At 44.9% G+C, this 12,936-nt stretch overlaps 2 protein-coding genes across 2 annotated transcripts in view; one reads left to right on the forward strand and one right to left on the reverse strand.

The window, feature by feature from the left end:
* Positions 1–10,976, forward strand: mrpl47 (mitochondrial ribosomal protein L47). The gene is made up of 7 exons (XM_078410929.1): positions 1–91; positions 3,938–4,095; positions 5,374–5,434; positions 5,604–5,700; positions 6,997–7,127; positions 7,405–7,500; positions 10,279–10,976. The coding sequence occupies exons 1-7, from the start codon at positions 21–23 to the stop codon at positions 10,370–10,372; spliced, it is 708 nt and encodes a 235-aa protein (XP_078267055.1). The 5' UTR covers positions 1–20; the 3' UTR covers positions 10,373–10,976.
* Positions 10,273–12,936, reverse strand: part of actl6a (actin-like 6A) — a 20,563-nt gene continuing 17,899 nt past the window's right edge. The window contains exons 13-14 of the mRNA XM_078410928.1: positions 12,312–12,398; positions 10,273–10,975 (exon numbers count right to left, since the gene is read on the reverse strand). Coding sequence (XP_078267054.1) covers positions 10,895–10,975; positions 12,312–12,398 — 168 coding nt within the window. The 3' untranslated portion in view covers positions 10,273–10,894. The remainder of the gene's footprint in view (positions 10,976–12,311; positions 12,399–12,936) is intronic.

Raw genomic sequence — 12,936 nt, forward strand, 5'->3', positions numbered from 1 at the left:
TGCCGGGGAGAGGGGACAAGATGGCGGCGCGGGCGGCGGGCTGGTGCCGGCGGATGGCGGCGGCGGCGGCCAGGAGTTCCCGGGCCGGGCTGTGAGTACCCGCTCCCCGGCCGGGACAGCATGGCGGGGCCGGGCAGCGTCTGTGTGGAGATGTGGATACAGTGTGGAAACAGGCCCTTCGGCCCACACCATCTACACTAGCCCCACCTGCCCGCGTTTGGTCCATATCCCTCCTAACCTGTCCTGTCCATGTACCTGTCTAACTGTTTCACAAACAATGGGGTAGTCCCAGCCTCAACTACCTCCTCTGGCAGCTCGTTCCATACACTCACCACCCTCTGTGTGGAATAGTTACCCCTCAGTATCTTATTAAACCTGATTTACGCAACTGATCTCCCGGTGGCCGAGCACTTTAACTCCCCCTCCCATTCCCAGTCTGACCTTTCTGTCATGGGCCTCCTCCAGTGCCATAGTGAGGCCCGCTGGAAATTGGAGGAACAGCACCTCATATTTCCCCTGGGCAGTTTGCGGCCCGGTGGTATGAACATCGACTTCTCCAACTTCAGATAGCTCCTCTGTCCCTCTCTTCCCCTCCTCCTTCCCAGATCTCCCTCTATCTTCCTGTCTCCACCTATATCCTTCCTTTGTCCCACCCCGCTGACATCAGTCTGAAGAAGGGTCTCGACCCGAAACGTCACCCATTCCTTCTCTCCCGAGATGCTGCCTGACCCGCTGAGTTACTCCAGCATTTTGTGAATAAATCTTATTAAACCTTTATCCCCTCTCTTCACCTTGAACCCGTGTCCTCTGCCTGGTCCTCGATTCCCCTACTCTGGGCGAGAGTCTCTGTGTGCATCTATTCCTCTTTTATGATCTTATACACCTCTATACGATCACCAGGTGTAGACACAAAATGCCGGAGTAACTCAGCGGGTCAGGCAGCATCTCAGGAGAGAAGGAATGGGTGACTTTTGGGGTCGAGACCCTTCTTCAGACGAGGCGAGGGACAATAGGTGCAGGAGGAGGACATTCGGCCCTTCGAGCCAGCACCGCCATTCACAATTGAACCAGCATCTGCGGTTATTTTCCTACACTTCTATAAGATCACCACCCATCTTTCTGCACTCTAAGGAATAGAGACCCAGCCCCCTCAACCCGTGGGCCTGAATTCCTCCTATTCATAGAAACATAGAATAGGTGCAGGAGGAGGCAATTCGGCTCCTCGAGCCAGCACTGCCGTTCATTGTGATCATAGCTGATCATCCACAATCAGTGCCTGCCTTCTCCCCATATCCCTTGATTCCACTAGCCCCTAGAGCTCTATCTCACTCTCTTTTAAATTCATCCAGTGAATTGGCCTCCACTGCCTTCTGTGGCAGAGAATTCCACAGATTCACAACTCTCTGGGTGAAAACGTTTTTTCTCCTCTGATTTAAATGGCCTCCCTTTATTCTTAGACTGTGGCCCATGGTTCTGGATTCCCCCAACATTGGGAACATTTTTCCTGCATCTAGCTTGTCCAGTCCTTTTATAATTTTATATGTTTCTACAAGATCCCCTCTCATCCTTCTAAATTCCAGTGAATACAAGCCCAGTCTTTCCAATCTTTCCTCATATGACAGTCCCGCCATCCCGGGGATTAATCTGGTGAACCTATGCTGCGCTGCCTCAATAGCAAGGACGTCCTTCCTCAAATTCGGAGACCAAAACTGTACACAATACTCCAGATGTGGTTTCACCAGGGCCCTGTACAACTGCAGAAGGACCTCTTTCCTCCTCTACCCAAATCCTTCTCTATCTATTCCATCTATTCCTTCTCTCCAGAGACGTGGCCTGACCGGCTGAGTTACTCCAGCTTTTTGTGTTCAGACTGATGGAGCTGGGGGGAGAAGGCTAGCAGAGAGTTTGAGGCAGGACAAAGCCTGGGGAGTGATGGGTGGATACCGTGTGGGGGGGGGGGGGGGGGGGGGGGAATAGACACACAGTGAATTTAGACTTTAGAGATACAGCGTGGAAACAGGCTCTTTGGCCCACCGAGTCCTTGCCGACCAGCGATTGCCGCACGCTAACACTATCCTGCACACACTAGGGACAATTCACAATTTTACCAAAGCCAATGAACCTATAAACCTAGTCGGAAAAAAAACTGCCAATGCTGGTTTAAATCGAAGGTAGACACAAAATGCTAGAGTAACTCAGCGAGTCAGGCAGCATCTCGGGAGAGAAGGAATGGGTGACGTTTCGGGTTGAGACTTCAAGAGAGGGGGCGGAACAAAGATAGGATGTAGTCGGAGACGGGAAGGCTAGTGGGAGAACTGGGAAGGGGAAGGGGGTGGGTTTATAACAACCTATAAACCTATATGTCTGTACCTGTACCTGAAGCAATGACCAAGAAAGGTCACCAACGCCTCTACTTACTTAGAAGGTTTAGGAAGTTTGGCACGTCCCCAACAACTCTCACCAACTTCTACAGATGCACCATAGAAAGCATTTTATCAGGATGCGTCACAACGTGGTTTGGGAACAGTTCAATCCAAGACCGCAAGAAATTGCAGTGATACTAAGCTGGGGGGTAGTGTGAATTGTGAGGAAGATGCAATAAGGCTGCAGGGTGACTTGGACAGGTTGTGTGAGTGGGCGAATACATGGCAGATGCAGTTTAATGTAGATAAGTGTGAGGTTATTCACTTTGGAAGTAAGAATAGAAAGGCAGATTATTATCTGAATGGTGTCAAGTTAGGAGGAGGGGGAGTTCAACGAGATCTGGGTGTCCTAGTGCATCAGTCAATGAAAGGAAGCATGCAGGTATAGCAGGCAGTGAAGAAAGCCAATGGAATGTTGGCCTTCGTAACAAGAGGAGTTGAGTATAGGAGCAAAGAGGTCCTTCTACAGTTGTACCGGGCCCTGGTGAGACCGCACCTGGAGTACTGTGTGCAGTTTTGGTCTCCAAATTTGAGGAAGGATATTCTTGCTATGGAGGGCGTGCGGCGTAGGTTCACTAGGTTAATTCCCGGAATGGCGGGACTGTCGTATGTTGAAAGGCTGGAGCGATTGGGCTTGTATACACTGGAATTTAGAAGGATGAGGGGGGATCTTATTGAAACATATAAGATAATTAGGGGATTGGACACATTAGAGGCAGGAAACATGTTCCCAATGTTGGGGGAGTCCAGAACAAGGGGCCACAGTTTAAGAATAAGGGGTAGGCCATTTAGAACGGAGATGAGGAAGAACTTTTTCAGTCAGAGAGTGGTGAAGGTGTGGAATTCTCTGCCTCAGAAGGCAGTGGAGGCCAGTTCGTTGGATGCTTTCAAGAGAGAGCTGGATAGAGCTCTTAAGGATAGCGGAGTGAGGGGGTATGGGGAGAAGGCAGGAACGGGGTACTGATTGAGAGTGATCAGCCATGATCGCATTGAATGGCGGTGCTGGCTCGAAGGGCTGAATGGCCTACTCCTGCACCTATTGTCTATTGTCTATAATTGTGGACACAGCACAGGCCATCACACAAAGCAACCTTCCTTTCATTGACTCCATCTCCACTTCACGCTGTCTCGGCAAGATATCCTTCATCTGGCTTCACATTTCTTGCCATATCTCGCATTTATTGTCTTTTCATCTTTGACCTTTGTCCATTTTGCCAATCGAACCCTTCCTCACCTGTATCCACCTATCACTTGCCACGACTTGTTCCACCTCCACTTCTCTGCCAGCTTCCTGCCCACCTCATCCTCCACCACAATCAGTCTGACGAAGGGTCCCGACCTGATACGTCGCCTGTCCACATTCTCCAGGGATGTCGGTTATCTGCTGCAAATCCAGCCATTTGTGTCTCTCTCTTTTGTAAACCAGCATCTGCAGTTCATTGTGTCTTACATTCTTGAAAGCATTGTTGCAAACTGAAAGTTATTTCTTTAACTTGTTTAAATGTTTATTAAAGGGTAATCTCAACACAGCTTCAGAAAACTGGGCTGGGCACAGAAAATTGGACAGCGTCGTGGCAACAGTGCAGAGGGTTACACGCTACTCATTCCTGCAGAGGCGTAGAAGAGTTCTTTGACGATCCAAACAACTGGGGAGAACCGACTGTAAAATCAGGTGAGTATCTCGTGGAATCCTGAAGTCTTGCATTTGAACACAGCTACATGATAAATATTTTAATGATATTTAATTAGAAATTGCCGGTTGTTTCTATTTAACATTTTACTTTGGAGAAAAGGGACAGTTGTTTAGAAATTGGAGCTTGCCTTTTGCTGTGCTAAACCGTACACAGCGCCAATGTTCACCCTGTTCGCTTGTTTCAGTATTTTAGTTTTAGCAATACAGCATAGAAACAGGCCCTTCGTCCCACCAAGTCCATGCCGACTAGCGATCATTCTTACGCTCTTGCATTCCTACACACTGGGAACAATTTACAGAGGCCAGTTAACAATACAATACAATATATCTTTGTCATTGTACAGGGGTACAAGGAGATTGGGAATGCGCCTCCCATACGATGCAATAAATTAATTATCTAGTCAGTATTAATTTAAACAACCCAATGAAACAAATTGTAACAGTTTTAAAACAGAATAAAGTGCAAGTAGATCTGTGCCGGTTCACTGTGCGATGTGACCATCCGGCTCAGCAGGACCGGTTCATAGCAGCTATGGCCCTGGGGATGAAGCTGTTCCTGAGTCTGGAGGTGCGGGCGTAGAAGGCCTTGTATCGTCTGCCCGATGTTAGAAGTTCGAACAGACTGTTGTAGGGGTGTGAGGAGTCTTTGTGGATGCTGGTGGCTTTTCTGAGGCATCGTGTGTTGTAGATGCCCTCCAAGGCTGGGAGCTGTGTTCCGATGGTCCTCTGAGCTCTATGGACTACCCGCTGAAGAGCTTTCCTCTCTGCCTCCGTGCAGCTGAGATACCACACAGGGATGCCATGTGTTAGGATGCTCTCTATGGTGCAGTGGTAGAACTGCCCCTATAAATTCTAATACCCACTATTGCTGATACCCCCCTATGGCTAATACCCTCCCCTATTGCTAATACCCCCTCATGGCTAATCCCCCCCCCCCCCAATCTAAGCTTCATTCTGCTAAACCTCCTCTGCACCCTTTTCAAAGCCTCCACATCCTTCCTGAAACAACACTGTTGCCCCTCCCCCCAGCATCTGCGGGTTTTTTCCTACAGAAATGTTGTCTCTAGTGGGTGTAGGATTGTGTTAATATGCGGGGATCGATGGTCGGCGCGGTCCCAGTGGGCCGAAGGGCCTGTTTCCAGTTTCCGCGCTGTATCTCTAAACTAAACTAAATAGACTGAGTTGTGGACTCAGCCAGACCTCTGAACATTTTATTTTTTAAAATTAATATACGTTTCTTTTGACTTTGCTTTTGAGGTGCACCCTGGACAGCGAAACAGCTAAGAGTAAAGAGCAATGAGGATTTACATAAACTCTGGTAAACATTTGTGGTACTTCAGTCGCGTGCTGGAATTTCTGATGCAATAATTTCCCTTTGTGGAAACACCTCGTGCGTTGTGTGACGATGTTCCAGCGCACTGTGTTAGAGTATATCTCCATTTTCACTTCTTTAATTCGTTGTGACACCAACTACTTTCTTGGTCCAGGTACGTCCTTGTCAAAGAAAATAACATGCTCTTGACAATAGAACAAGAAGCGAAGAGACAACGATTGCAAATGCCGAGTCCAGAGCGCTTAAAGAAAGTAAGCAGTAAATTCCGAGGCTCTTTTGGTGTGTTTTTATTTAAGGTGTGTTGGGGAGAGTTTACTTATCCTATTCAGTGTTTTTTTTACACAACAAAAAAGGAATGATTTTGAGGGTTCTTTTGCTGTGTTTTGTTAGAGATGTGATGGAGTTCACTATAGTTGCTGAGCTTTTCATTATACACAAAAAAAGGTGCCAGTGGGGACAATTAGTAATCATGTGTATCACAAGGCTGGAAAACAGAATAACGGAGTTTAACACAAACTGTCAGGTATTGGTTATTAGCTATAAGGAGAGGTTGGACAAACCTGGATTGTTTTCCCTGGAGCATCAGAGGCAGAGGGGAGACCTGACAGAAAAGTATAATATTATGACGCAATAGACAATAGGTGCAGGAGTAGGCCATTCGGCCCTTCGAGCCAGCACCGCCATTCAATGTGATCATGGCTGATCATTCTCAATCAGTACCCCGTTCCTGCTTTCTCCCCATACCCCCTGACTCCGCTGTCCTTAAGAGCTCTATCTAGCTCTCTCTTGAATGCATTCAGAGAATTGGCCTCCACTGCCTTCTGAGGCAGAGAATTCCACAGATTCACAACTCTGACTGAAAAGGTTTTTCCTCATCTCAGTTCTAAATGGCCTACCCCTTATTCTTAATCTGTGGCCCCTTGTTCTGGACTCCCCCTACATTGGGAACATGTTTCCTGCCTCTAACGTGTCTCTGACGCATAGACAAGATAGCCAGTCAGAACCTTTCTCCCCAGAGTGAAAATGTCAAAGACTAGAGGGCATAACTTCAGGTGAGAGGGGCAAAGTTTAAGAGAGATGTGCAAGGTTGTTTCTTTTACAGAGGGTGGTAGGTGTCTGGAACTCGCTGCCAGGGTGGCAGTCGAGGCAGGTACGATGATGGCATTTCAGCTTTTAGATGTGTACACTGGTCCCATGGATCATCAACTACAATAATTAATGATATTTGCAATCAGTGCCTTTAGTTTATTGTCACGCGTACCGATGTAATGAAAAGCCTTTGTTGCATGCTAACTAGTCAGCGGAAAGACAATACAATAGACAATAGGTGCAGGAGTCTGCCATTCGGCCATTCGAGCCAGCACCACCATTCACATGATTACAATTGAGCCATCCGCAGTGTACAGATACATGATAAAGGGAGTAACGTGAATAACGTTTAGTGCAAGATAAAATCCAGTAAAGTCCGATCAAAGATAGCACTGGACTACATATTGGGTGATGTCCATGCCAAGATGTCTGGTCAGCTCCATCTATTAATGTTTTAGGTGGAACGGTCAATGGCTAGAATTGACTCAGTTGTTCAAGAACGTGAAGATGCACTGAGACTGCTGCAGACCGGGCAGGAGAAAGGCCGGCCTGGTGCTTGGAGAAGAAACCTCTTTGGACAGACCTATTGGTTAGAAATATCTTTTTAAAACTTTTCTTTGTTATTTGTTGCATATGCTACACCTTTCCCTTCCCAATTCTGATCATGGGGTCTTGACCTGAAACTCTTCCCCTTTCTATTGCAAGTTTCCTGCATTGTTCTGGTATACGGTATTGATTTTAGTTTATTTTGGGAGATTGGAGTTTGAGGCCAATGAATACTGCCTGTACTATTGTAATGTTAAGCTTTCTGATTCAGAACAGTGATAGTCGTCTTCCCCCTACTAATTTCATATTCTTTTATCTAGGTATAAATTTAAGGAATGGCCAATTCCTTGGTACCTAAACAAAGTATACAGAATGAAACGGTTCTACTCACCTCCATTTGTGGACGTTTTTGTGAGGTAAATTGATCTGCTTATTGTTTAGCATTTTTAAAAAGTTTTGGTATTATCAATTCTACACGTCATATTCTTATGGAATATCATTGTTCCCACTTGTGTAGCTTTTTGCATTCCATTTTGCACCTAAAGATTTGAAATGTGGGTTAGTGCTGTGGAATACACAAGCCTGCAATGCCGACACTTGACGACTGACCACACCTCCTTGGCCTCAGCAGCTAAAACTGTTGCCATGTTTCCATGCAGCGGTAGAGTTGCTGCCTTACAGCACCAGTGATCTGGGTTCTATCCTGACTATGGGTGCTGTCTGTATGGAGTTTGTACGTTCTCCCAGGAGTTTAGTGTAGAGATACAGCACGGAAACAGGCCCTTTCGGCCCACCGGGTCTGCACCGACCAGCGGTTCCCGCACATTAACACTATCCTATACCCACTAGGGACAATGTTTACAATTGCCACGCACCAATTTACTTACATACCTGTATGCCTTTGGAGTGTGTGAGGAAACCGAAGATCTCTGAGAAAACCCACGCAGGTCACGGGGAGAACGTACAAACTCCGTACAGGCGGCGCCCGTAGTCAGGATCGAACCTGGGTCTCCGGCGCTGCATTCAACAGTTCAACAGAGCTTTATTTGTCATTCGGTACCAAGGTACCGAACGAAACCACATAGCAGTCACACACAAAAAAGAACACAAGACACATGACCCCAACACAAACGTCCATCACAGTGACTCCAAACACCCCCTCACTGTGATGGAGGCAACAAAACTTCCACTCTCTTCCCCACGCCCACGGACAGACAGCTCGTCCCCGACCGACCCGCACAGTCCCCGCAGGGGGATGGAAGTCCCCGCGGCCGAGTCGCACCGGGCGCTGAAACGTCTCGCGGCCAAGCCGGGCGATGGAAGGCCCCGCGACCGAGCCATTCGCTGTAAGGCAGCAACTCTACCACTGTGCCGCCCAAAGGAGTTTTCTAAGAGAACTTCAGTTTCCTCCTGACGTACAGGTCTTTAGGTTAAATGGTTTGGTATACATGCAAAAATTGTCCCTAGTGTAGGATATTGTTAATATGAAGGGGTCGGTGTGGACTCGCTGGGCCAAAGGTGGTGCCGAGCGGCAAGTCAAATTTGCAGCTAAAGTCAGTCTTCAAGTATCGGCATTGCAGGCTTGTATTCACTGGAGTTTGGAAGGATGAGAGGGGATCTTATAGAGATGTATACAATTATAAAAAGACTGGACAAGCTAAATGCAGAAAAATGTTACCAATGTTGGGGGAGTCCAGAACCAGGGGCCACAGTCTAAGAATAAAGGGGAGGCCATTTAAAACTGGTGAGAAAAAACTTTTTCACCCAGAGTTGTGAATTTGTGGAATTCTCTGCCTCAGGAGGCAGTGGAGGCCAATTCACTGGATGAATTTAAAAGGGAGTTAAATAGAGCTCAAGGGGCTAGTGGAATCAAGGGTTACGGGGAGAAGGCAGGCACGGGTTACTGATTGTACTCACAATGAATGGCGGTGCTGGCTCGAAGGGCCAAATGGCCTCCTCCTGCACCTATTTTCTATGTAAATGATTTCTAAAATTGATTAAAAAGTAACACTGTTAATTAGTAAGGGTGTCAGGAGTTATGGGGAGAAGGCAGTGAAGAAAGCGAATGGTATGTTGGCATTCATAGCAAGAGGATTTGAGTTTAGGAGCAGGGAGGTTCTGCTGCAGTTGTACAGGGCCTTGGTGAGACTGCACCTGGAGTAGTGTGTGCAGTTTTGGTCTCCTAACCTGAGGAAAGACGTTCTTGCCTTAGAGGGAGTACAGAGAAGGTTCACCAGATTGATCCCTGGGATGGCGGGACTTTCATATGAGGAAAGACTGGATAGACTGGGCTTGTACTCGCTGGAATTTAGAAGACTGAGGGGGGATCTTATAGAAACATATAAAATTCTTAAGGGGTTGGAGAGGCTAGATGCGGGAAGATTGTTCCCGATGTTGGGGGAGTCCAGAACCAGGGGTCACAGCTTAAGGATAAGGGGGAAGTCTTTTAGGACTGAGATGAGAAAACATTTCTTCACACAGAGAGTGGTGAGTCTGTGGAATTCTCTGCCACAGAAGGTAGTTGAGGCCAGTTCATTGGCTATATTTAAGAGGGAGTTAGATGTGGCCCTTTTAGCTAAAGGGATCAGAGGGTATGGAGAGAAGGCAGGTACAGGCTACTGAGCTGGATGATCAGCCATGATCATATTGAATGGCGGTGCAGGCTCGAAGGGCCGAATGGCCTACTCCTGCACCTATTTTCTATGTTTCTATGAATGGGATTAAGAGGGACAGATAGATCAGCCATGATTGAATGGCAAAGTAGTAAACTTGATGGGCCGAATGGCCTAATTCTGTTCCTATCATTGATGAACCGATAAAACAGAGCAATGCTCTCAAGCTTTAACTTAGCAGAAATTCAAGTGAAAAGTTAAAGACTGAAAGGATAAACCTGAAAAGCTCACTGCAAAAATAAAATTGGTTGGTATCTGCAGCTAAAATTCCACTCTAATCAGTCTTGCACTCTGACCGAATTTGGGGGTGGGGTGAAATTTACGCAGCCTAACCATTGTCTGCTTCCAAAGTAACACATGGCACTGCCAGGAGACTTGCTTCTATCCGGCAAAACCCTTTGTCCAGGAGACAGTGGGTCTGGCCAATGGTTCACCAACGGTTGTGACTAGTAATTCGATACATAATGCTCTCGCAGAAAAACTGAGGAAAATCACAAACTGACCACATTTTATTTATATTAGGCGTCGTGTTGAGAATTACCTTCGCATAAAGAACCGTGCAAAGAAGAAAGAATTGGCGCAAAAGAAAAAAATCTCGCAAGCTTCTGCCGCATAGAATTAAGTTTACAACATGTAAATATGAAAATAAGTGGGGCACAGACAGTTTATTGCTGGTTTTAAAACTGCATTGTAAATTATACATTAAATTTTGTTCAGAAAACATAGTTGCAATGACATTTACAGATAATTAAGGATTATTGTTCAGTTAATTCCTTTCTGGTTTCTGGTTTTCTTTCTGGTTTAACTTCAGGTAAACAATAGATTCAGTAAAAGGCACAAGATCTAACCTGTTACAAAAATAGTGAAATATCTGGTGCTACTTGAACAAAGCATGATTTGTATCAAAAACAGCATAAGTTGAAACAGTTTAAAATTCAGCATCTTTGTTTTTGGGGACCTGGTTGGTCTATAAATTGAACTGTTTAAAAAAAAACTTAAAATATACATTAATATCTAGCCACTTTACAAAGGCTGAAAAAATTTGTACAGAAGGTTTAAACGCTGTGTTCCTGAGAATCCTACTTGGGAGAACAAAATCAGGCAAAGGTAATGTCTGCACACCTAATTGCGTTAAGTTTTAAGGACACTTTCGTTCAACACATTGTTTCCCTCCTTCTTCATATTCTTGCTTAGAGATCCACATCTGCTGGAAAGTACCCTTTAAAAATAAAATCAGAGCCAAGCATCATTAAATGGAAATAATGGGCTGTTGCATCTAAATCCATTCATTACTTTGCACAGTGCAGCAAGTAAATAAATACCCAGAATGATGGAAAGACAAATGATGAGCATAAGCTCAATGTAAAATGATACGGAGAGTAAATCAAATAGAGGAAGGTGGTAGAAGTCTAAATGCAGGATGTTCCAGCATTTTCATGCTGGAAATTGTCTATAGAAGATTGAGGATGTTGCCAGGACTTGAGGGTCTGAGCCATAGGTAGAGGTTGAGTAGGCTGGGACTCCATTCTTAGAATACAGGAGGATAGAGGTTTCCAAAATATTTTATAGTGATAGTGTGGAAACAGGCCCTTCGGCCCAACCCGCCAACAATGTCCCAGCTAACCCTAGTCCCACTTGGTCCATAACCCTTCAAACCTGTTCTATGTACCTGTCCAACTGTTTCTTAAACGATGGGATAGTCCCAGCCTCAACTACCTCCTCTGGCAGCTTGTTCCATACACCTACCACCCTCCTCTGTGTGAAAAAGTTACCTCTCGGATTCCTATTAAATCTTTTCCCCTTCACCTTGAACCTATGTCCTCTGGTCCTCGATTCCCCTACTCTGGGGAAAAGACTCTGCGCGTCTACCCGATCTATTCTCATGATTTTATAATTTTATATGCGGCTTTTGGCCAAAAGGCAAACAATTCTAGTTCATACAAATAACTTGCCCACAGAAAATACACTAGAATTAAATTTGAGCCACAAGGATAATTTATAGAATTATCCCGTACAATAAACATTAGAACTTCAAGCAGCTGAGTAACTACCCCTAATGGGTTATTGAAACAATACTGAGTAACCAGTTTAGCATTTCACCAGTGCTTTCACTGGAAAGTTACAACCATGCAAGTGCTTTGAAAATTGGTAAATGCAACAGTTTGTTTATGCAAAATTAGGTCAGACAATCAATCAGCAGATATAAATAAAGACTGCAATGGGATCATTACATATGAACTGGCTCACAGTTCAATTTCAAATGACAAATCTTGAATGAACTATCAATTCACACCCTTCTGCCCAAATGGTGAGAGAATCCTGTCTACATGGCTTGCAACACTCGTATCTGCGAAGGCACATGGAATTATATTTCCAGCAAAACATTTAGAAGTCACTCAGCTAAAATGGATTCTACTTTACAAACACCTTTGAAATAGCAAATACCAAGATGGAAGAAAGAGTGTTTAATAAGGCGATTGAATAAATAATAAGCTCATGTGTTTAAATTATGGTAAAGACAGATGCAATGTTTGAAAGAACGGAAGAATACTCACCAAAGAGGCTAGAATTGAGCCACCAATCCATGAGCTAAACCTGCGTTCCACTGTGGTGTTGTTCGCCATTAACTTCAAACGCATACTCTGAAAATATCAATCAGCTCAGGTTTTATAGGAAGGTTAAATCATGAAAAATCACAAGCAGAAATCAGAAATATTTTATAAATATCATACAGGTAAATAAGAGCACATGAAGTAGGAACACTTAATATCGCCAGTGCCTTCTTGCAGACCTCCCAACATTTGATTACAAATTTAGAATTTTGATGTCCAAAATTCAGAATTTCACATCAAAATTCATATGGCGCGTAATGCAACTTTTCAGCAAAAAATGTATGCACGCCAAATGCACGCACGCGTTGCGCTACATTCATGTGTGAAATACGACTTATTTCCAACAGTCTGTAGTTCATGGACTACATGTACAATGTCAGATCTATCATGAGTATATTCTGCTATTTATGGAAAGGTTATTGAACAGAAATACTTTTTACAACACAAAGAAAAAATTGTTTGGTTTTGTTTTCTCTATTTTGCTTTTTCCTTTCACAAAATGTATGACTAAGTTATGAAGAAAGAGTTTCATTTAAAAATGTACATACCTAACTTCATTGAAGACATA

Source organism: Rhinoraja longicauda, chromosome 13 (assembly GCF_053455715.1).
Source record: "Rhinoraja longicauda isolate Sanriku21f chromosome 13, sRhiLon1.1, whole genome shotgun sequence".
Classification (NCBI taxonomy): Eukaryota; Metazoa; Chordata; class Chondrichthyes; order Rajiformes; family Arhynchobatidae; genus Rhinoraja; species Rhinoraja longicauda.